This window comes from Macadamia integrifolia, unplaced genomic scaffold, assembly GCF_013358625.1.
Source record: "Macadamia integrifolia cultivar HAES 741 unplaced genomic scaffold, SCU_Mint_v3 scaffold1185, whole genome shotgun sequence".
Taxonomy (NCBI): Eukaryota; Viridiplantae; Streptophyta; class Magnoliopsida; order Proteales; family Proteaceae; genus Macadamia; species Macadamia integrifolia.
This window is the reverse complement of record NW_024868112.1, coordinates 143342-165613: the sequence shown is the minus strand read 5'-3', so window position 1 is coordinate 165613 and position 22272 is coordinate 143342. Positions and strand designations below refer to the sequence as shown.

At 40.8% G+C, this 22272-nt stretch overlaps 2 protein-coding genes across 3 annotated transcripts in view; one reads left to right on the top strand and one right to left on the bottom strand.

Annotated features, from left to right (window-relative positions):
• The window catches only part of LOC122063044 (GTP-binding protein 4), a 29414-nt gene extending 10399 nt beyond the window's left edge, over nucleotides 1–19015 (top strand). The window contains exons 7-14 of one of the 2 annotated variants that reach the window (XM_042626699.1): nucleotides 4828–4866; nucleotides 4973–5044; nucleotides 5948–6061; nucleotides 6724–6795; nucleotides 6894–6930; nucleotides 8423–8535; nucleotides 17917–18123; nucleotides 18591–19015. In XM_042626699.1, the coding sequence (XP_042482633.1) occupies nucleotides 4828–4866; nucleotides 4973–5044; nucleotides 5948–6061; nucleotides 6724–6795; nucleotides 6894–6930; nucleotides 8423–8535; nucleotides 17917–18123; nucleotides 18591–18668 (732 nt within the window). In that variant the 3' untranslated portion in view covers nucleotides 18669–19015. The remainder of the gene's footprint in view (nucleotides 1–4827; nucleotides 4867–4972; nucleotides 5045–5947; nucleotides 6062–6723; nucleotides 6796–6893; nucleotides 6931–8422; nucleotides 8536–17916; nucleotides 18124–18590) is intronic. The other variant, XM_042626700.1, reaches the window with a different exon arrangement.
• Nucleotides 19016–19488: 473 nt separating this feature from the next.
• Nucleotides 19489–21512, bottom strand: LOC122063042 (pentatricopeptide repeat-containing protein At3g29230-like). Its single transcript, XM_042626698.1, has one exon. The coding sequence runs from the start codon at nucleotides 21486–21488 to the stop codon at nucleotides 19560–19562; it is 1929 nt and encodes a 642-aa protein (XP_042482632.1). The 5' UTR covers nucleotides 21489–21512; the 3' UTR covers nucleotides 19489–19559.
• Nucleotides 21513–22272: the final 760 nt, after the last annotated feature.

The window sequence follows — 22272 nt, the reverse complement described above, 5'->3', positions numbered from 1 at the left end:
GCAACAGATAGAGGAGGATTTATTCGATCACATAGTTTGGGCTCCTAGAATATGGCGCCCTTGTGGCAATCTATTTGATTGTATTGAAAGGCCCAATGATTTGCTTTATAAAAATAAGATATCAATGAACATCTATGAAATGGTTTCATGGGATTCAGCCAATTGTCTCGATTGTGGGATATCATTGAGAAATTTAGGTTTCTGTTTGAGTCTTTGTATATAAAATATTTTAGCCAAAAAGGATTATGGATTAAAAGACACCAAGACTCTTCTTCAAAGCAGCGAAAGAAAATATGTGCTTTAATATTAAGGGGAGTTTGGTGATTTGAGTTCCTTATGCCATTCATCTTTGCTTCTCTTTCTTTTCTCTTAATAGAATAACAACTACTTAATTTTTCAGATACTTCCATCACCTTACATGTGTATTGGATGTTATGCTTTCTGATGTCAAGGAAAATTTATTTATTTATTTGGATGAATAAACAAATTCATTACCAAGCGAGAGGAAATATACAAGGGAAGAAGAGGGGAGAGGGACCCAAGGCTACAAACCAGAAGAAGAAAGCCCCGGGCTAGCCAGGGGAAAAGCAAGGGAGGTTAAGACAAGATAGTCGGGGGGGAGACCCCAGGATACAACAATGAGCTTGTTCCTTGGGATATCTCTAGCATTTCTGAGCCTGATTGAGACTAATTTGGAACTGATGTCTAAGTAGGCCTTCCAAAACTTGTCAAATGATCTGGAATTGGAAGTCCATTTGCGTAGGTTACGTTCCATCCATATATGATTGATGGTGGCACAAAAGGCAAGCTTTCCAGTGGTATCCCAAACGGTAACTCTTGAAAAAGTCATGTCAACCCAAATCCATTCACGGCTTAAGGGGAGAATAATTCTTCTGGAATGCCAACAATGGCTGAGGACCCTTTTCCAGATAGTGGAGAAGGGACAGGAAAAGAAAAGATGATCAGCATCTTCGAAGGTATTCCAACATAGGCGACAAGAAGGGGAGACCTGTATATATCGGTGGAGGAGGAAAGACTACATAGGGAGGCAATTTGAGATGGTTCGCTAAGCTGTGAAGCTATAGTGGGAATGTGGCCTTTGAACCAAATAATGTTCCGTAATGGAGCAAGAGGACCTTTGAAGAGAGTATAATCCCAAGGTAGAAAAGAAATCCTCCTTGGAAGAGGGAAGCCAGTAGATTTTATCCTTCCTTCCTCTATGCCAGGGATAATGGGGGAAGGGAGGACCAAAGATCAGCAAGAGGAGGGGAGGGAGGGAGGAAGGGACCAGACTTCATTATTTAGGATGGAGGCTATTGAAGCGTTTCTGTTCAAACCAGAGGAGCTGATCGTTCTTTGGTTGACAATGGATGAAAGGATGCCTGAGGGGTGCCACGGATTGAGCCAAAGGAGAGTGGAGCACAATTTCCTATGGTGGAAGAGATGGATTTGATAGCAATGTCCCTAGCATTAAGAATGTTGCGATAAACCCAAAATTAATCAGGAGAAGAGGAAATGGACTAGAGGGAGTCATTTTTAAGGGGGGAGGAGTAGATTTAAGAGACCCAAATGCTATTGTGTTTAGACACAATTTTCCAAATGAGTTTAAGGATACCGACGTAATTGACTTCTTTGGTTCTACGGAAGCTTAGGCCACCTTTAGATTTGGGAAGGCATAAAGAGGACTGACCAGCTTAGGGGATGGAGGAATTTAGAAGCATCGGTTCCTTTCCAGAGACGGAGGAAATCAAAGATTCCATGGTCTTGATGATATATTTGGGGAGGGCAAAGACACCAGACCAATAGAGATACCTGGATTGAAGCACAGAATTTGCAAGAAGAACAAGACGGCCCGTATAGGAGAGAAGTTTACCTTTCCAGAGCTGAAGCTTCTTTCTCATAAGGTTGAGAATGGGACAGAAATGATGGGCAGAAAGCCTGTAGTGATGAGAGGAAGGCCAAGATATTTGATGGGGAGGGAGCCAAGAATAAAGCCAACGATCTTGAGGAGATGGGCTTTGGTAAAGTCAGAGACACCCGTGAGGAAGAGATGGGATTTGAGGAGGTTGATATAGAGACCAGAAAGAATCTTGAAGGACCGAAGGGAGTCGACCGTTGAAAAGATCATAAGATCGTCCGCAAAAGCTAGATGGGTAAGCTTGAGGCCTTTGAATTTAAGGATGGGGGTAATGAGATGAAGGTCAATGGGGGATTGGATGAATCTAGAGAGCACTTTAATAGAAAGGAAGAACATAAAAGGGGAGAGTAGGCACCCTTGTCTGATATCAAGCGAGGAGGGAAAGAAGCCCACGGGGCTACCATTGACAAGGACCGAGAAGTGGGGCGGAAATGTAGGATTGGATCCAGTAGAGAAAGGAGGGAGGGAAGGACATTTAGAGGACTTCGGAAATAAAATCCCAGTGGATTGAGTTGAAAGCCTTATGAATATCAATCTTGCGAAGGGCAGCAAGAGAACGAGATTTCCTGTCAAAGCCTCTGACGATTTCCTAGTAGAGAATGATATTATCTGCTATGCTTCTTCCAGAGATGAAAGCAGATTGGTTTGGACTAACAAGGGAGTTAATGACCAACTGGATTCTATTGGCAAGAATTTTGGCTATGAATTTGTATAGGAGATTGCAGAGGGAAATCGTCCTAAAGTGCGTCATAGAAGAAGCACCTTCGGATTTAGGGAAGAGGCAAAGGAAGGTCTGGTTCATTCCTTTGATCTGATTAGGATTAATGAATAAACTTTTTATGGTCAGATGAGGTCAGTTCGGATGATATCCTAACAAAAGGAGAAGAAGCCCATGCTGAAGCCATTCGGCCCAAGAGCAAAATTAGACTTATGGGAGAGAATAGTGGCGATGATTTCCTCATCAGAAGGAATAGAATTGAGAGAGGGGAGGAGATGATCGAGGATGAATTTATTGAGATGATCATGGGGAAAGGAGGGAGGGGTGGGGAGTTCGTAGGATTGAAATTGTCAGTGAAGTAGGTAGCAGCTTCCGTGTTGATGTCAGCAGGAATACTGAGGGTGGATCCATCCCTAGAATGAAGGAGGGGAATGAAGTTGGAGTTAGATCTAGCCTTGAGGATCTGTGAAAGAAGGCAGAATAAAAAATCCCCTAATTGGAGCCACTTGATCCTAGATTTTTGCCTAAGGAAAGATTTTTCTTGAGCCAGAAGGCAATTGTACTCAGAAGAGATTGATTTCTCTTCCTCAGCAAGGGACAAATTGTGGAGGTCTGATTTCACTCTAGTAGAGGTATTGCCAAAGGAAGAGAGGTTCTAGCTTTTGGGAGCTTTCTTAACATTTCTGAGCCTACTTGTCAGGGCCAAGAGGGGAATATGCTGAGATTGAACCGGGATGGCCCATGTTTCTCGAACAATAGGTGGGAAGTCCTGATGGTGGATCCACATGTCAAAGAATTTGAAGGGTTTGGGCCCAAAGGAGGAGAGGGGATGAACCTGAAGAAGAATGGGGCTATGGTTAGATATACCGGGAAGGTCAAAATAGGTGTGGGAGGAAGGGAAGGAGGTGAGCCAGGCTTCATTTGCAAGAACTCTGTTGAGTTTGCAGGCAATGCAATCATTTCCACCCCTTTGATTATGCCAGATAAGCAGGGAACCGGACCATCTGAGATGGCTGACCCCAATATCATCAATACAGTTGTTGAAAGATTCAACGAAGGTGGAATCAATTGGATCTCCTCCGACCTTTTCAGAAGAGAAACGGACCACATTGAAATCTCCTGCGAGGCCCCAAGGGAGGGAGCCAAAGCTGGGAGCGACAGCTCTTGGATCAGACCAAAGGTTGAGTCTGTCACCTGCCTGATTCAGAGCATAGATAACAGAGAAGAAACAAATGAAGCCACCAAAGGGGTCTGAGATGGAGAGATGGATAGCTTGGGGGAAGGAGGAGGGAGAGGATATGCTAAGCTTGAATGGGTTCCAGAGGATCCAAATGTGGCCATTGGGTCAATGAGAATAATTTGAGATGAAGGACCAGGTAGGGGCAATGGAGGAGATGATGCTCAGGGCATTGGATTCATGGACTCGAGTTTCAAGAAGACGACACATGTCAAAATGGGTGGAGCGGATCCAAGAATGGATATCGGCCTGTTTAGTCGAGGCGTTTAGACCTTGCACATTCTAGAAGGACCATTTGATCATGGGAGAGGGAGGGAGTTGTGATGCAAGAGCTCAGGGGAGCTGGGAGGAGCCTTCTTAAGGGTGGAAGAAGAGGAATGCTTATGGCGTCTCTGGTATTCCTTGAGTGGCAAGTGAGTTGGGTTGGCTGACATAGCTTTGGTCACAAAGGAGATGCTTTTGGAGGCAGTGCTTTTAGACTTAGCAAGGGAAGAGCCCTGGCCTAGAGGAGGCCTTTTCTTCTTGGACAGATCTCCTTCAGGGGGGAGGGATGTTGGAGGAGACAGAGGCTGCTGATGAAGCACCGATAGTGGAGAGATGAACAGGGGGATGCTGAACTGTGGTGATAATATGAGCAGATGGAGTCGCAGCAGTGACTGCGTGCCCAGGGGAGGGGCTACTGGGAGGCAGAGGATCTTCAGGAGCTAGAGGGTGCGCAGGAGGGGCCTATATGGACCGGAGATGGCGAGTTGGAGATGTTGTAGCAGTGACTGAGAGACCTGCAGTGGGAGAGCCCAGCGCCTGGGAGGCACCGAGGGATCTGATATGCCTTTTTTTTAGCATTTACATCCTTTTCTCACTGTTTATTGCATGCTTGAGGTTGTAACATAATGATTAATTTGTTATTTCCTGTATTCTATAATATGAAAGTTTGGCAATTTAATTATTTTGCAGTCCCTGTCGAAGCGTGAAGCTGAGGAACGCTTGAGTGAGGTTGGTGCTTAAATGTTTATGTACGCAATGACGTCTTATTTTCGTCTGGTAGTGTAGACTTTTACCTAGCCAGAGAACTCAGCTGTATGAGTTTTTCTATCTATAGGGTACAAAAAATCTGGAAGACATTTTTAAACTTGAAGGAAATGCTGTAGATGATTTGTTAAACATTGCAAAGGTACAGCCTTTCTACAATTTGATATATATATATATATATATTTTTTTTTTATCATAGAAGAAAAGGATCACTATCTTGGCTTCAATCAGAATGTTTTTGTAGATGATGCTTATGTTCTCTGTGATTTCGTATACACACGAAAACTAGGCAAAATTTCTTGCCTCTTCTTCAGTTATTATTGTTTGGATCTTTTTCTTTTTATTATTCTGAAGCATGCATAGTTGTCAAGGCAACACAAGGCATTGGAGGGGGCCTGGACCACCTAGGCGACAAGGCATCCGTCAACAGGTTCCGGGACCTCCCAGGCGATGCCTTGACAACTATGAAACCAAGTATGTATTGTCTTTCCTGCATGACCATATCCTTTTTTTTTTTCGTCCTAACCTTTTGTATATTATGCTGACAAAGGATTAGAAGGATGTCTCAGCATGGAACTGGCCTGACACCAGGGCCCAAGTTGAAGGGAATTTAATTCATTGGGTACAACATAACTCCACAGAGATTCTCTGTATAGTAATATTATTTGGCAACACAGAGAAGCACAGTCAGTCACATGGCATTTGCTGAATATTTCCCTTTTCCCTTGGTAAAAGCGTTTGGACCTATTCATGCTTGATTTCTCTCTTTTTTTATTGGCAGGAGTTTAAGGAGCTTATGGCAAAGATACCTCTTATTGGTTACAGTCATATACTCATATATATGACTCAAGGAAACCAAATTAGGAGTTGCACTCCGTTATCTTTAGTCAGTGCTTGTTGCATTGCTCATTGATTACAGTGACTACCACATGTGCCTCTATTTTCTAAATAAGGCGTTATTTGCAGTTTTTTTCCCTATTATGGTTGTTTTGGCATTTAGACTGAACTATCAACAACGCTAAACATTTGTGCTCAATGTTTGCAGACTTTGCGGGCAATGCCTGTAGTTGATCTGGAAACACCAACTCTGTGTCTTGTTGGAGCTCCTAATGTGGGAAAATCGTCTCTAGTACGTATCCTCTCAACTGGAAAGCCTGAGGTATATGCCATCCCAGTTATTTTCTCTGAAGCTTTAATGTTGTGGCGCCTGACAAAGGGTTGCATTGTATTGTGAATTGACAAGTCTTTGGAATTATTATAAAACTGTAATACTATGACAATAACATAATCGTGGGAGATCTATAGAGTTAAATACTTCACCACTATCAATAAAAGGAAATGCTGGTGAAGTTCAATTTGTAGCATTCAAGATTCCTTGACCTCAGTAAAATCAGGTCTAATACTCAAAATCTGAATGTGTCAACCGATTGAGAATTAACTCTGAAGAGTTGATCTCAGGAATGACATAAACCTTCTTTTAGTTTTGACTTCGAATCCAGAAAGACAAAAATATAGATAATTTAATGAATCAGTTGTATTCAGTTGAGTTCTATATAAGTGTGCCTTGCTTCTTGTAGTGTTTGGCATTTCTAAGGGAGATGCTGTGTTATTGTAAGTATTTGGAATTTCTTAAGAAAAATAGAACAGAGATAATGCGGAGGAAAGAAGGAGACCTGGGCCCATACCACTGACTATTGATCACCAAAAATATCATTTTTTCGCTTGCCGTTGACCTGAAGTTGCTCCTATAATTAATTGAATCTATTTGTATTTATGTTTTTGGTTTGCCCTTAATAGTTATAATTTGCTTCCATGTTACAGGTCTGCCACTACCCTTTCACAACTAGAGGAATTCTAATGGGTCACATAGCTCTAAATTATCAGAATTTTCAGGTTCATTTTTAAATTTTAAGACTGGACATATAGTGCGTCACTTTACCCTTTCCTTTTGGGAGTTCAATTGCATCTAAGAAACAAGAACTTGACTGCAGGTGACTGACACTCCTGGTATTCTGAAGAGGTGTGATGGTAAGGCACTAACAACTGTATTTGGTTTTTGTTGATTTAATGACTCTCTCTCTCTCTCTCTCTCTCTGGGGAGGGAGGGGGTATGGATAATAAAGAAGGATTTCTTTCCCTGATGGATATTAGACCAACCATCTGGTGGTTCCACCTGATATTTCATAGGTATTCTTATTGAATGATCTGCAACTTTATGTCTATTGCATTTTCTCAATGCCCATAAAAAAAGCACACTTTGTCCAAGATATTCATTGGTCGGAGGGTTCACAATTCATCTGGCCAAAATGGATTTAGCTTGAAATCTTCTAATCAGGACTCATTTAAAGGTTTGCCAGATCATTTCCTTACTGAAAGTAGTATCTGGACATTGATATTCAACCCCCACCCCCAAAAAAAAAATCTGTATATTGATGGTGGAGAATTTCCTAAAACGAACAAAGACCAGACAGACTTGTAAAATCTTGAGGACTGCGGCATGATAGACCTGGTGATATGTCAATATGTTCCACTTCAGTGCAAGACATTGGAAACTGTGACATCTTGAGGACTGTGACCTGATAGGCCTGGTGATTTGTCAATATGATCCCAATTTAGTGTAAGACATTGGAAATTGTGACACTTAAATGTCAATAGCCATGATTGAACTTTAACTCAATAGGGGCCAGGGGGCCTCTTGTAGAAACACAACCCTAAAAGCAATGTAGAAGGTAATGGAAAAACAAGAACAAACAATACACACAAGTTTACGAGGTTCAGCATGATTGCCTACGTCCTCGGTGAAATGAGATTCTGCTTCACTAACAATGGAGAATAGGATTACAGCGCTCGTCCTCACACCTCTCAGAATTGTTTACAAAGAAAGTAAACATCGCTACAAATATATAGCGAAAAACACTAATCCGGAAAGTACAAAATTGCCCTCAAATAAAAAATTCGAGCATAACCCCCCTTGCAACCCCCACCGGCCTGCTTACCGGCAAGCGAGACCGCCATTCTGTTCTTTCGGGGCGCCTGCACCAGTACTCCCTGAATTAAACTGTGATGGAATACAAGACATCATGCACCAACACCTCGCATATAAAAGGTCACCTTGGTTATGTCATCATTGCAAGCTTGAGTGGACAATTTTAAATGCTAGTAGCATCTTTTTTTTCCCCCCTCCAATGGACAAGGATGCATATAGTATACATTTATGGATTCTTGGGCAACACTTGATGGATTTCTTTTTACTTTGTCCATTTGAATTTGAAAAAAAATGAACATCTATTCTATATGTTCTCTAGGAAGTTTATAGGTGGCAAAGATATATATTCTTACATATATCAATGCCCTTGCCTCTACATATATGAAAAACAAAAATTCTTGGCTTTCAATGGTAGTCATTGTACTCTGTTCTGGCTTCATTTAATACCTAGTGTTCCTGCTTCAATTTTGTGGCTAGTCATTTAGTCACGTGATTTTATATTTTTTTCACATTTGTTTCCTCTTTAATATGTAGAGGACAGGAATAATTTGGAGAAGTTAACACTTGCTGTCCTCTCACATCTACCAACTGCAGTCCTATATGTCCATGATCTGTCCGGAGAATGTGGCACCTCACCTTCTGATCAGGTATGGTGTTTCACTCTATTTATTTTGGGATAATTTGCAATGAGCAATTTCTCTCTAAGGAGATCGAAACCATATTATCTTAGTGTTATCATATCAAAAAGGCATAATAATGCTCGAGTAGATTACAAGAAACTACCCCAGTAGTTTATAACCCCAAACAATACAAATAGGAGTAGGAAACAAAGAAATAAGACCATCAAATAAACCCCCAAGGATACAATACCCATACAGGAGCAAAACCAGCCAAAACCCAACCTGATAAGAGAGAGAAAGACTTACTATAGAGCTGGAAAGAGAGAGGTGCGGCCAGGTCTGTGATATTCTCATCCATTCTAACCAAGACTATTGTTTCCTATAGCCATGATATGTATAAATGTCTCTTGCCTACCCTTGTGTACAATTATGGTTTGCAGTATGACTGGGTTAACTGCCATCCCTCTTTTCCATATCTCACCATTTTTAATATAGATTCCTTGTTCATCTTTGAAAGGGAATTCTATGTGTTTTTCTAGCATCTACTTTCACTCTACAAGGCAGCCATCTGCTTCCCTATTCCAATCCTTGTCCATTATTTAACCCAATACTGAGCTAACCGCCTTAATTCCTAGTATTTGGCCAAACTCCTTTTGCTTTTCAAGACTGATCTTAAATGGGTAAATGAATTCCAATCCTTCCCATCCAGTGCCCATTATGTTACCATCCTGTTTCACCGACCTCCACTCCACCAGTCTGCATTTGATGAACATCAAGGCGCATACAACCTTGTTTGATACAATCCTATGGCTGAAACACTCTTTACCTTAGCCGATGACCCCTTTAATAAAAGAACAGATGAGCCTGAACAATGGTGCCAGTTGATGCATGCCATGTGTGCTTTTAATGATATTAATGACCAAAAGGTTCCCCAAGAGCTTTTGCACTCCACTAAGACTGCATTGGACATCCCCACTATTTCTTGTTTGCCAAAAATCACTTTTATCATACACCAGTATGAAGAGTTTTTGGAGAATCAAGTGGCCAAATCATTTGGAAATCACATGATTGATACTTCTGCATTAAACTACTATTCGAGTGATTGAAGTGACCTTTCTGCTTTAGTTTTGTGGTGTGTATTAAAAGTATCTTTAGGTGTTGTCATATCTACTTTACTGAGTTAGTATGACTTGTCATAATTATCTGTTCCTTTATGTAAATAATGTTATGAACTTTACGGATTTCAAAGGTTGTGAAGTCTGGGTTGTCTTTATGAATTTCAAAGGTTGTGAAGTTCGGGTTGTCTCCTTAGCGTTATGTATCGCAGTTTTAAGTTGAAAGGAAGTCATTTGTGGTATCAGAGCCATGTTTCGAGCCTAAGTCTCTTGTTCTCATTTGAGGTATCTTTCTTTCTATGATATTGGGGATCTTTTTCTTTATACCTTTGCTTAAGTATGCTCTGCTGTTGCCGGTCTTCCGGATCCTCCACATCAGTGGGTTAATAGTAGGTCAGGTAGCCTGAGAAGACGAGCCTATTTGTCTTGAGATAGTTGGTGAGTTTTTGCCATGATGGCGTTGTTGTTCTTTTCATCTTGGCATTAGGTTCCTGTGCAGATTATTGTGTAGATCACCTCGGCAGACACCTCTCTGATATACTTTAACGAATCCTCAGTGTTATAGTCTGACTGATATTCTTCAAAGAGAAATTCTGTTATCATTACATCCTTACCAGTGCCTATTCTTGCTCCATCTTGACCTTCTACTTCCTCTTCCTCAACTGAACCATTACCTCTACGTTCCAGTAATGCATCCAAAGTTGATTATCTGTATGAGATACAATATCTACTTGAAGACCAGCAGATACATCCAACAAATTACCCTGTAGTAAATCCTTATACTGTGTTTCCCAAAAATCCTACAACAACAAAGAAAAAGATTACTGCAATTTTTGCACCTAAGAAAACCCCTATTGCTGAAGAGTTAGTCCAGGCATCTCGGTATGAACAGCGTGTCATCCCTGCTACATCTCAAGAGCAATTCTTTACTCTTGAACTACCTCCTGATCTACCTGCTACTGCGATGGCCCAAGGCTATACTCACCTCCATTTTGGAGCAATCCATTTAGCCCTCTCTTTCCATGGTTGAAAAGGGCTTCCAGTGGTCACAAGGATGGATCTTCTTGACAACCGGTTTCAAAAATTTGAGCATGTTGTCATCACAGATATCCAAACTACACTAAATGCATGAACAGTCTTCTTCACCATCTATCCAAAATACAATCTTCCTCTTTGTGATCCACATCTTATCACTGCTCTGCAACTTCAAGTCTAGATCACAGGTGCTCTACAATCCCTTGATGCTAAGGCAGCAACTCTTTATTACCAGATGGTCTACAGGCTTCAAAATCATGCTTTTGACCTTGTTACAGGCCATTGTTCTGATGCTCTCCTTATCAATGTAGACTCCCAGCAGGTTCCTACTGTTACTTATGTTCCTAGACAGATCTCTCGATTTGACCTTGTGAAGTTATTACCTGAAGCATGGCTTACTACGTATGAGCAGCGAATAGAAGCTCAAAATTAGACACAGTCTCAACCCCTTGTGTCGACAGATCCTACCTTTTCTCGACGACCAGATGGTCAAGTTGAGATTCGTTTTCCTCCTCCAATTTCAGCCATTCTGCCTATTCTACCTCAGCAATACCGCACTGAAGAACTCCTTTCTGTTCCCATAGCAGCCTATAATGAACATGGAGATCCTGTTTATGAGTTTCAAAGTGCTTCTGGACATAAATGGTTTGATGTTTGTACCTGCCCCTCTTGCTCCTCTGAAGAAAGTGATGATGAACAGAGTAAGCCTAAAAAGTCTAGAAAGAAGAAAATCTCTCAGCAACGCCTCTGAGAAAGATATGAGCTTAGAGACCTTTTGTTGGTCCTTTGGGAGAGGACAGTGGTAAATATCAATTCCTTATGGAATATAGACATTCCTCCTCTCAGACAACAACAAAATTCCTCCCCTATCATATGATTCGTCCGCCATTATCACCAGCCTCTAGTTCTTCTTCTGTCCAGAAAGATTTCCCATCTACCATGGATTTTGAAGACAATGAACATAGACAGCATCAATGGAAGATCCATTCCAGAGTTATCTAGTCCAATGGACAACCATCTCCTCTTTCTCCAACAGAAGCTGCTTTGAATTGGCAAGCAGAAAATGCTTTAGTCCAAAATCAATACCTGCAGCAAATTGCCCAGAATCAACAACAGATGCAACAATCCCAAGGAGTACTGCAACAATCTGTTTCTACCAATTCTTGGATGATAAATGAGTTAAAGGCCGAGATAGAAGAAGTGCACCAACAACTATTGGGAATTGTGGCTACTGTTTCGGATTATAACCATGCATATCATCTTCTAGCAGAAAAAAAGGAGAACAAGTTTTTAGAGACCCAGCTTAGAACCCTTCAAGCATCCCAAGCTTTTCCACAAACCTCTTTTCTTCCATCCAAAACCACTCAAACTTTTACCCCCACACCCTTTGTACCTCCTTCCAAGCCATATGAGAATTTCTATGATGCTCATATGAGTATGGGTAACCCTAGTGTAAGGCTTTTGCCTACAACTGTTCCACATAACTCTTTTCCTATAGACATGTTAAAAGCTGTCCAAGATCAGCAGCGCCAATTAAAGCGGACCCTAAAACCTAAACCCAAGCCAAAACCCAGCTATTTAGGCCACCCTCCTTTTCGTATTCCCTTCCACCATATACTCCTCCTTCCTCTGGCCCTCCTTCATTAATCCCCTATGTTCCACCTCCTCCGTCATCCTCACAGCCAGCCCCAACTTGTGGTCCTATAGAAAACCCAAACATCCTCTCTTCCCTCCTAAAAACATTAGCCTCTCAACCTCCCCAGCCTCAGGTACTATCATCTCCAGATGTTTCTGATGAGGAAAATTACAAGCTTGCTTTCTTGAATGAGCCCCGAGATACGATGATGGTTTCTGAGCAACAAGATGGTGCTACAGTTATTGACATGGGTGAAGATGAAGAGGAAGGTGAGGGTGAAGCAACCGGTCCTCAACAGTACTCAAGCAGTGGTGGTGGTCCTAATCCTTATCATAACCAGGATCCCAAACATTTTTTCACACTTGATGATGTCCCCATAACCAAATGGCCGGATAGAATTTCAGAATTTCATGTTTGGCTCACTTCTGAGCTACTTGTTGAAGGGGCTACCCCAAATTCTGTTATCTCAAAGTTTTTGGCAAGAACACAAGGAAGATTGAGAGAATGGTTCCTTTCCCTTGGAGGATATTCAACTAGTCCAAGTTCCTATGGTTGAAGCTTTTTTGGTCATTCTCCATAATGAGTTTCTTGGTCCTCCTCAAAATCTTAAAGACAAAATGAAGGAAGAATTCTTCCAAATGAAGTGTTGTTCTTTTCAAAAGAAGGATCTTGATAAGCACTATAATCGAATGTCTTCCCGATTTTATCATATTGGTGGACCTGATGACTCAACCCTCAAACGGATCTTCCTTAGTTCCCTTCATGAACCTCTTGGAGATGAAGCAACAAAATTATGTGAACAACAAGGTATTACTATTGATCGCCTCTCTCTCTCGGTGAATTTATCAAAATGCTCTTTCTGCACTTGAAAATTTTTGCAATCAAAAGCAGTTTCTCAAGGAATGGGATAAACTTTCCTCCAAGCTGAAGAATGCTTGTGACAAGTCCCATTTGCAAATCAAGTGCAAAGATCCACATACTTGTGACTGCTCCACAAAAAAAAATAAAAAAATCACTACAAATCTTTCCGAACCTACAAGAAAAGATTTGGAAAAACTGGACGACAACCTTCTCACATGAATCAGAGATGGAAGTATCTTCGTAAGAAGAAGGTTCACAGAAAGAATAGTGATCGTTGTTATGTCTGTGGAAAAAAGGGACACTTTGCAAAAAATTTCCCTAATCGAAAGAAGCGGGACAAGCTAATTCATATGTTATCCCAATTCCAAGAGCCATATGAGGTCTCTTTTGATGAAGACATTGAATCAGTCTACTCTTTGGATGATGAACTTTCTCAGGATTCTTTATTTGCCATTGAAGCACTTTCAGATCTACAAGAGTTTTCCTCCTCCTCTGAAACTGAGTCCGAGGGATTTGAACCCCTCTACCAGTTAGATTTAGGGTATCCAACTCCTCCACCGGTATATACACCACCAGTTACCCTAGTCCACCCCAGTTATCTTCCATTTGCTCCAGTTTACCTTGTCCCTTCAGCCTATGATCGACCTATCAAAGCAATTGCTTTCTTTGACACTGGATCTGCAACAACCATTGTTAATCCAGACATCCTCCCATCTTGGTGTTGGAAGCCTCACAAACAAGAATTTCGGGCTGCAAATGGTCAAACCTTTATTGTTGACAAAATCTCTCGCGCTCCCATCAAAATCAAGATATTACCCACTTTGGTCATCAACCATAGAGTTCTAGGTTCTTCCCTTCCTGCCAAGGATATTCTTCTTGGATTTGATGTTTTAAGTCAACATTCTGCCTTAAAATGGACCCGTACAGGATTGAGATACAAACAGTATTTTCTTCCATGGACATAGGTTACTAACTTGTTTCTTGTAGAATCTCTGTCCACCTACAAGGAGCATCTTATAGCCACTTCTTGTGTGGAAAATCACACTGAATTCATGCAAAAATGCTCTTTTCCATTATGGCAGAATCCAAATTTCTTCATCCAGCTTCCTTTAAAAAAGAATGAAGATATCAATCCCACCAAGGCAAGCCATTATGGGATGTACCCTGAACATCTCGCTCTAGCTATTGGGGAACTCCAACAGCTCCAACAACAAGGGTTGATTGAACCAACCACCTCAACATGGGCATGTAAAGCTTTCTATGTGAACAAAAGAGCAGAGCAAACTAGAGGAAAGATGAGACTTGTCATTAATTATCAACCTCTTAATGCTTTTCTTGCAGACGACAAGTTTCCTCTACCAACAAGGCCAGTTCTTTTATCCCAATTACCAGATGCTCGAATTTTTTCAAAGGGTTTGATCTAAAAGTAGGGTTTTGGCAACTTGGTATTCATCCAGATGATAGATCAAAGATAGCTTTCTGCATTTATGGCTATCATTATCAATGGAAAGTCGTGCCTTTTGGCTTGAAAACAGCTCCATCCATCTTCCAAAAAGCTATGATGAAGATCTTCTCCTATTGAGAAATCTGCTTTGATTTATATTGATGATATTCTTCTCTTCTCCAAAGACATGGATTCTCATTCCAAATTGTTGCAAGAATTACACTCTGTTGTGCAAACCCATGGAGTTATGCTCTCTTCGAAGAAATTGACAATTGGCATCTCTGAAATTGATTTTCTTGGTGTCACCATTAGAGACGGACAATATCAGCTTCAACCTCATATTGGAAAATCACTACTCCAATTTCCTGATGACAATCTTACTAAGCAGCAAGTGCAGCAGAACTGAACAACCAAAGGCATGTTTGTGGTCATAAAAGTGGGCAGTTCACTCCAGCAGAAAAAAATTACCACAATATATTCAAAGATATTCTGGCTGTGAAAAGAGGCATTGAGAAATTTCAGTTCCACTTAATTGGTCATACTATTCAAATAGAGATGGATATGTCTTATCTCCCAAGGATGTTGCAGTTCAAACAGAAGGCCCTTCCTCATCCTCAGTTGTTACGATGGGCAGACTGGTTTGCTAAATGGTCTTTTACGGTCAGGCATCTTAAAGGCACCAATAATGTTCTTGCAGATTTTCTTTCACGACCAATCTAGCCACCCATTCTACCCTTAATCTTTACCCTTACCCCTGGGGAATCCTCATCTTCCCAATCCTCTCATTTCCCAGTCCAAGCCTCACTTCCTGAACTATTCTCATCCATTCTAACCAAGACTATTGTTTCCTATAGCCATGATATGTATAGACGTCTCTTGCCTACCCTTGTGTACAATTATGGTTTGCAGTATGACTGGGTTAAATGCCATCCCTCTTTGAGTTGCACTCTTGGACGTAGATAGTCCCTAAGGAGGGTACAAAAACCCCCCAAGTTGAGAGGATTTTGACGGCTGGTTGTGGAGTTACAAGCTTTCTTGATTTTCTGACCTAGGAGAGAAAACTTCAAGATTCTTCAGAACAGCTGGTCGATGTCAGATGGTCTTCAAGAGAGGATTGATTGATCTTCTAAAAGAGTAGAACCAGTCCCCAAAAGGATCTGCAGACTAGATCTCAGACTTTATGACTCCAACATGGAATAGGACTAACTAATAGTCCATATAGGACTTTACAACCAACTAATGGCCTAATGGGACTTTATTGAATTAAATAGCAACTAATTAAACTAATGACTTAAATCCTGTTTTCCTTCCTTCTACCCATATTTTAGGTCCATTAAAGTGGCCCATTTCAATGAAAACTCATGAGACCAAAGCCCCAACACATACATAACACAACCTAAGGCTTATTTACAATAAAATAAGCCCAAGTGACTTATCTACATCACATAAATTCAGAAATCTAGGGGAATGTCAGACAATCATTAAAGATTCGAGTTGTGCTCTATTTCTTTCTGAAATGATTCCCCCCCCCTCCCCACCAACCAAATAAAAAACTCCCCTTTTCCAATTAACTAGGTATATTCATTTGGAGTAAGTATTGGGAAAAGACAGCCAATGTTACTCACTGACCAAGATGTAGAAGAAATTAACAATCAGATTAACCTTTATGCTTTCTTTTGAAAAAATTCATTAGCCATCCAAATTAAGTAAATGAGAAATATTAATCATATCCATCTTTAACATGAATTGGATCTAAGCATGGATCAGAACCATCTTTATTATGGTCAATGGAGTTGCTGATGATTAAATTATGGGCAACTGCTTCCCTTCATTTTATAGACATATCTAGGTACCTGTATTTTATAGGGTGTATGAAACTTATGACATGAGGCCTTACTTTAAGTGAGCCTAAGTGCACAGACTTGTTAGCTCAACCCCTTCAAGTTCATCTGTGATCAACGGTCTTATGTAGGTAAGTGAGCCATTCGAACCAGCCAGGTTGGTTCAATTTTGATCTGGTTTTTCTTTGGTTCAGTCTTTCCATCAAACCAGACCAGAAACCAGCCTTTTAGGTTGGCTGATTGATGCTTCTAGAAGGCCTATTACTTCCATCAATTTTGGCACAGTTGGGGTTCCTTGTTTCTTGTGTTGACTGGTCAAGACACGGCTTTGAACAACTGTTTAGCCCTTCTAGAAGAAGTTCTCAGTCTGGAGAAGATTCAGCAAGGAAGATATTTTGTTTCTATTTTTGTTCTTTTCTTAGGCAGAAAGTCATTTCTTTTGTTAGGTTTCTTGTTAGGAGATTCTAGTTTCCATTTTGGTTTCTTTTATTTGTTAGACAAAGAAGTAATTTATTAGTTCCTTAATTAGCAAGAATAGGAGTTTTATCTCAGTTTGAAGTTCCCTATTTTAGAAGTTTCCTTTTTGTAATCAGTTGTAAGGCTATATATACGGCCCTATCGATTGCAATAGAGAGAGATTGATTAATGAATTTGTTTTGTGAGCTATGCTTACTACTTAGACCTGTGAAAAGTCTGTTCATCAACTAAGAGAGTTGAGGATGAGAGACCCAGGCTGAGACACCCATTCCTTATCCTCCTTTTTTTCTCCATCAATTCTCACCCTCTTCCCTTTCTTCCCTTTTCTATTTATCCTATTTTCGTGAGTGTGAGCGATTGCATTAAGCCTATTGAAGCCACTAAAGACCTGCAGCAGTTTGACTTGAAGAACAGCCCAGATTTCCTTAATCGACGGTACTGCAGAAAATTGGATTTCTTGGAGAAGGGTCGATCATCAGATATCCCTTATCTGAAGTCCATTCAAATAGCCCTTTTAGGGTTTTTTGCTGCCTCCAAAAAGTGGCACTCGACCAGCAGATAGAGGAGAGGCCTGGTTTGATCACAGCCAGTTTTCTCCCAAATTCTGGAAAAACCCTGATTCAGCCTTGGTTGTGAGTATATGAATATTATTCTATTTCAGCCCAGAATTTCAGATCCTGCCTGGGGTTAGGTCCCTTGTCTTAGCCTGACATCACGTGTGCTGTTTTAAAGTACAACCTTTTAAAATTGTTTTTTCCTTTGTTTTTTGAGTAGGATTTAGCTTGGTTTTCCTATCACTTCGTAATTGTGGTTCATTATTTCCATCCTAATATCTAATGATGTGAATTGTTGATGGAAGACCATTATTTATCATATGCAAATTAGGGGCCCTCAGGCTTGAGCTCCATGTCTTATACACTAATGCCTTAAAAGTTCTTTCCTTCTGATGCCACCCAGTCATGGATCTTTTGGTAGCTTATATACGACAATTGATTGCAGTTTATCATATATGAAGAGATGAGAGAAAGGTTCAGTAATCACCTTTGGCTTGATGTTGTCTCCAAGTGTGATCTGCTGCAAGAGTCGCCTGTCATCTTCATCACAGAAGATGATGCTGCTGACCACCAAGAGATGACAAGGTATAGGAAAATGGGACCTGATGGAGCAATCCGCGTATCAGTGAAGAGCGAAGTGGGGCTTGATGAGGTTAATTACATGACCACCTTTTTGGCTTTACTCATTTTATTCTTTTCTTTTAGTGACCTTCCCCTGACTTAATGAATATTCAGACATGAATTCCTTGCCTGATATTAGGAATGGGAAATAGGAGTTGCCTTTATGTACCAATGACATTGTGGTGAGAGAATGGGGTTGGAACCCACTATTAGATTGTTACCGGGAAGTACTAGGTCAGACTCTGTTTTGATGTAATTGATTATCATAGCAATCTGGCCTGTTAGTAACTCCTAGACAGGACTCTCCAACCTGATGGAATATTGGTACCTGGGATCTCCAGTGGAGGGACACTTTGATTTTTGGTCCCCTAGCTTCCTGTATTAAGCCTTTCATTCCTCGTGGGAAGAACAATGAGTGACTGTTTTCATAGTCTACCTAAGTCATATCAAGTATGGAGCACCAAATGTTGAAGTTGTGTGTAAACTTTTGATGTGCAGCTGAAGGGTAGAGTGCATGACCTGCTCCTTTCTCAGTTAACCAGGATCAAAAGCCAAAAGGAAAAGCAAGAATGCTAAACTACTTACGGGGGGGTAATCTTAATTCCTTCGAATATTGCAAGCTGTGGTGCAATTGAGTGAACAAGCAATTGACTGTTAAGATTGTCTGCACAGATAACTATAATCAGAAGCAGCCTTTCAATAATTTTCTCACTCAAACCCAAATTATCATGTATCCTCACCAACTACGCATTTGAATATTTAATTCAAATATGATTATTGACCAATTTCCTGGCAGTGCGCAAGAGTTGGTTGACCAAGTTTTGTATTCTGGGGACATGATCCCCTAACCAAATACCATATATTTTGGCAACATTGTTTGTGAAAACAAAAGGAAGAAATGAAAAGAAAATTGGTCTGTATAATTCTTTTTTTTTCCCCTCCACTTTTGTTCCTGCATTTGGATGTCTAAGCCACCTTGTTGAGACTCAAGAGGGCATCTTTCAAATATTGATGCCACCTTTTTAATCACATTCAAATATTCATTCTCTGTTATGGTACATGTAATCCAATCTGTGTGCTAGAAAAAGACACTGATAAACTGGATATTTTCAAGAATCTCTTAATCCCCCCCTCCCTCCTCTTGGATGAATATATCTTAATTTTGAAATAGTAATTTGGAAGCGAAAAGAGAGGCCTTTTGAATTTTTTTTACCATCAATAGCTGTGAATAGTATCCATATTCCACCATTGTTACCACGGCTAATCGGTTAGATCCTTTTGAACCCTAGGTCTTAGATCAGTCCTTGCAGGGCTAGACCAAAAGGTTCACATCCAGAAACTTTGGGACAATAATTAATTCCTATTAACTGATAAATAAATAAAATTAAGTGGTTAGTGACCAAGGAAATCCTTCTTTGGCTATACACTGGGACCAAAAATTACAGTTCCAGGTTAATTGTTAAGCCATTATAGAATTTTATATTTCTCTGTTTCACCATATTCTCTGCATGACAGCTTCATCTGAGTACCCATCTCAGTTAACATGGAGTACATCATGCTCTTCTTGTGGACAGAAGTATCATCCACAGTAGACTCATAGTCAGCTCCACCAAGGTCAACCAGGCTACACCCTGCAGCTTTGTGTAACCCTCTCTCCCTAATCATCTTCCTCACCATCTCAACTTCATCCCATTTACCTTCTGCAGCATAAATATTTGATAACAGTATATAGGGGCCAACATCCTGAGGTTCCAACTCAATCAGTCGCTTGCCCAAAATTTCTCCTAATTCGAGATTGGAATGTGTACTACACGCTGACAGAAGAGCACCCCACAAGGCTGGACCTGCCTTCATCGGCATTTTCCTTATAAGCACTTCCGAGTCTTTCATTAAACCTGCACGACCAAGAAGATCAACCATACAACCATAATGCTCAACCTTGGGTTCAATCTTGTAAACTCTATGCATCAGATCAAAATGCCACCAACCCTCTAATACCATCCCTGCATGGGTGCATGCAGATAAGACACATACAAAGGTAGCATCATTTGGTGTTTGTCCTCTCTTTTCCATCTCCAAGAATATCTCAAGTGCCTTCTCCCCTTGACCATGCATGCCATACCCCATGATCATAGAATTCCATGACACAACACTCCTCTCTGGCATCTCATCAAACACTTCTCTCGCAGAGTCCATGGCTCCACACTTCGCATACATTGTCAATAAAGAGGTAGAGAGCAACACATCAGGTCTGATCTTCCCATTCTTTCTAATGTAGGAATGCACCCACTTGCCTCTATCAAGCATACCTAAGCCTGCACAAGCAGTTAAAACGCTTACAAGAGTTGCCTCATTTGGACTTGTCTCTCCTCCACTTGCCATCCTATCAAACAGTCTGAGACACTCATTGTAATCTTTGATTCTCACATAAAGTGCCAACACAGTATTCCAGGAAACTATATTTCGATATGGCATCTGATCAAAAAGCTCTCGAGCGGGGAAAACATCTTCAGTCCGAGCATACCCATCAATCATAGAGTTCCAAGACACAACATCACTAACCGGCATCCTCTCAAAAATATCTTCCGCTGCCTTCATATCTTCAGCTCCTACGTAACCAGCAATCATCGAATTCCAACTCACTATATCTCTCTCAGGCATTTCATCGAAAAGCAAACGAGCAGCACCAACATATCCATTCTTTACATACCCATCAATCATAGAATTCCAAGTAACCAAATCCGAATCAGAACATCGATCGAACAACCAACGTGCATCTTCAATTTTCCCACAAACTGAGTACATATGAATCAAAGAGTTCCGCACAAAAAGATCCGATTCTAAACCAAATTTCAAGATCTGGGAATGCGCTCTCTCCCCTTGTCGGATCGAACCAAGCTCGGCCGAAATCTTAGACAAAAGAGGGAATGTGTAATGACTGGGGGAAACACATTTTCCGATCATATGCCGATAGTAGAAGCCAATTGCACTATCTGGGTCATTCAGGTTCACATAAGTTCTGAGAATGGTGTTACAGATAAAGGCATCGGGTTCGTCGAGGTGAGAGAAGATAGAAACGGCATGAGGAACCAAAGAGGGAGAGGTACAAAGCTTCCTAATGGCTCGGCCGGCGGCTAACGGGTGTTGGAAGAGGCCGAAGACGAGGAGTTGAGCGTGAATTTGGTTGAATTCTTTAATGGTAGAATTGCAGGAATCGAGGAAGCGTAGAATGGGGTGGCTGAGCTTCAAGGTGGACAAGCCTTCGTCGTCGAATCCATGGGATTCAGGTCCGAGTCCCTTCCAGATTCTTGAAGGAAAGGGTTTGGAGAGGTTTTGTTGGGTCTTAAGTATTTTCTCAAGGGAGAGGGATGTTAAGCGTACAGTGCTGACAGCCATCTTTGGATTCTTGGCGGGAAGGATTAAGCGCTTATTTAGGTAGCGTTATGCTGGTTTATATTTTATTTTTTATTTTTTATTTTTTATTTTTTATTTGAGGGTCTGCACCAGCACAAAGGCCAATGAAAGCACACAAGGAAACATAACAGGGTGGCATTTGTGGCTTTCATTGGGGGTGGGATGGTCATATTGTCCCATCCTAAGTCTAGGCGTAGGCGCAGGCACAAAGTTATCTGTCCAGGAGCTCAGCCCCTGCACTTGGACAGAGGCCAATGAAAGTGTATAAAAAAACATTAACAAGGGAGGGAAAATTTCGATGTGTCATGATAGTACGCTAAGTATTTAATGTTGTATTGTAAATCATGTCATAAATGCTAATCCTATAAATGGGAAAAGAGTTATGATCATTTTCAAGAGAGGTTTGAGGGTGCGTCTAGCTTTCGATAAATTAGAAACATACAAAAGAGGATAAGGAGGTTCTTCTAAAGAGAGAGGAGAGAGAATGTCACATGTTAAGGCACCCAAGGCGTGCCCAACCTTTTTCTGTTTTTCATTTTCAGAATTCTAGAAGACCATGGGTTGAGGTCATAGTTTATATATCCATCGGTCCCCGCTATGTTTCAATAGAAATTTAGTTTTTTGCGCTTCCAATTTCATTTATAAAATTTATTTTATAATTTTTTGCGGTATATATATATTTTTGGTAGAAAAAGACTCATGCATTCAAATCATTCAAAGGAAAATCAGTTACAGTAGTAGCCTCCCTGCTTAGCATAGAAATGAG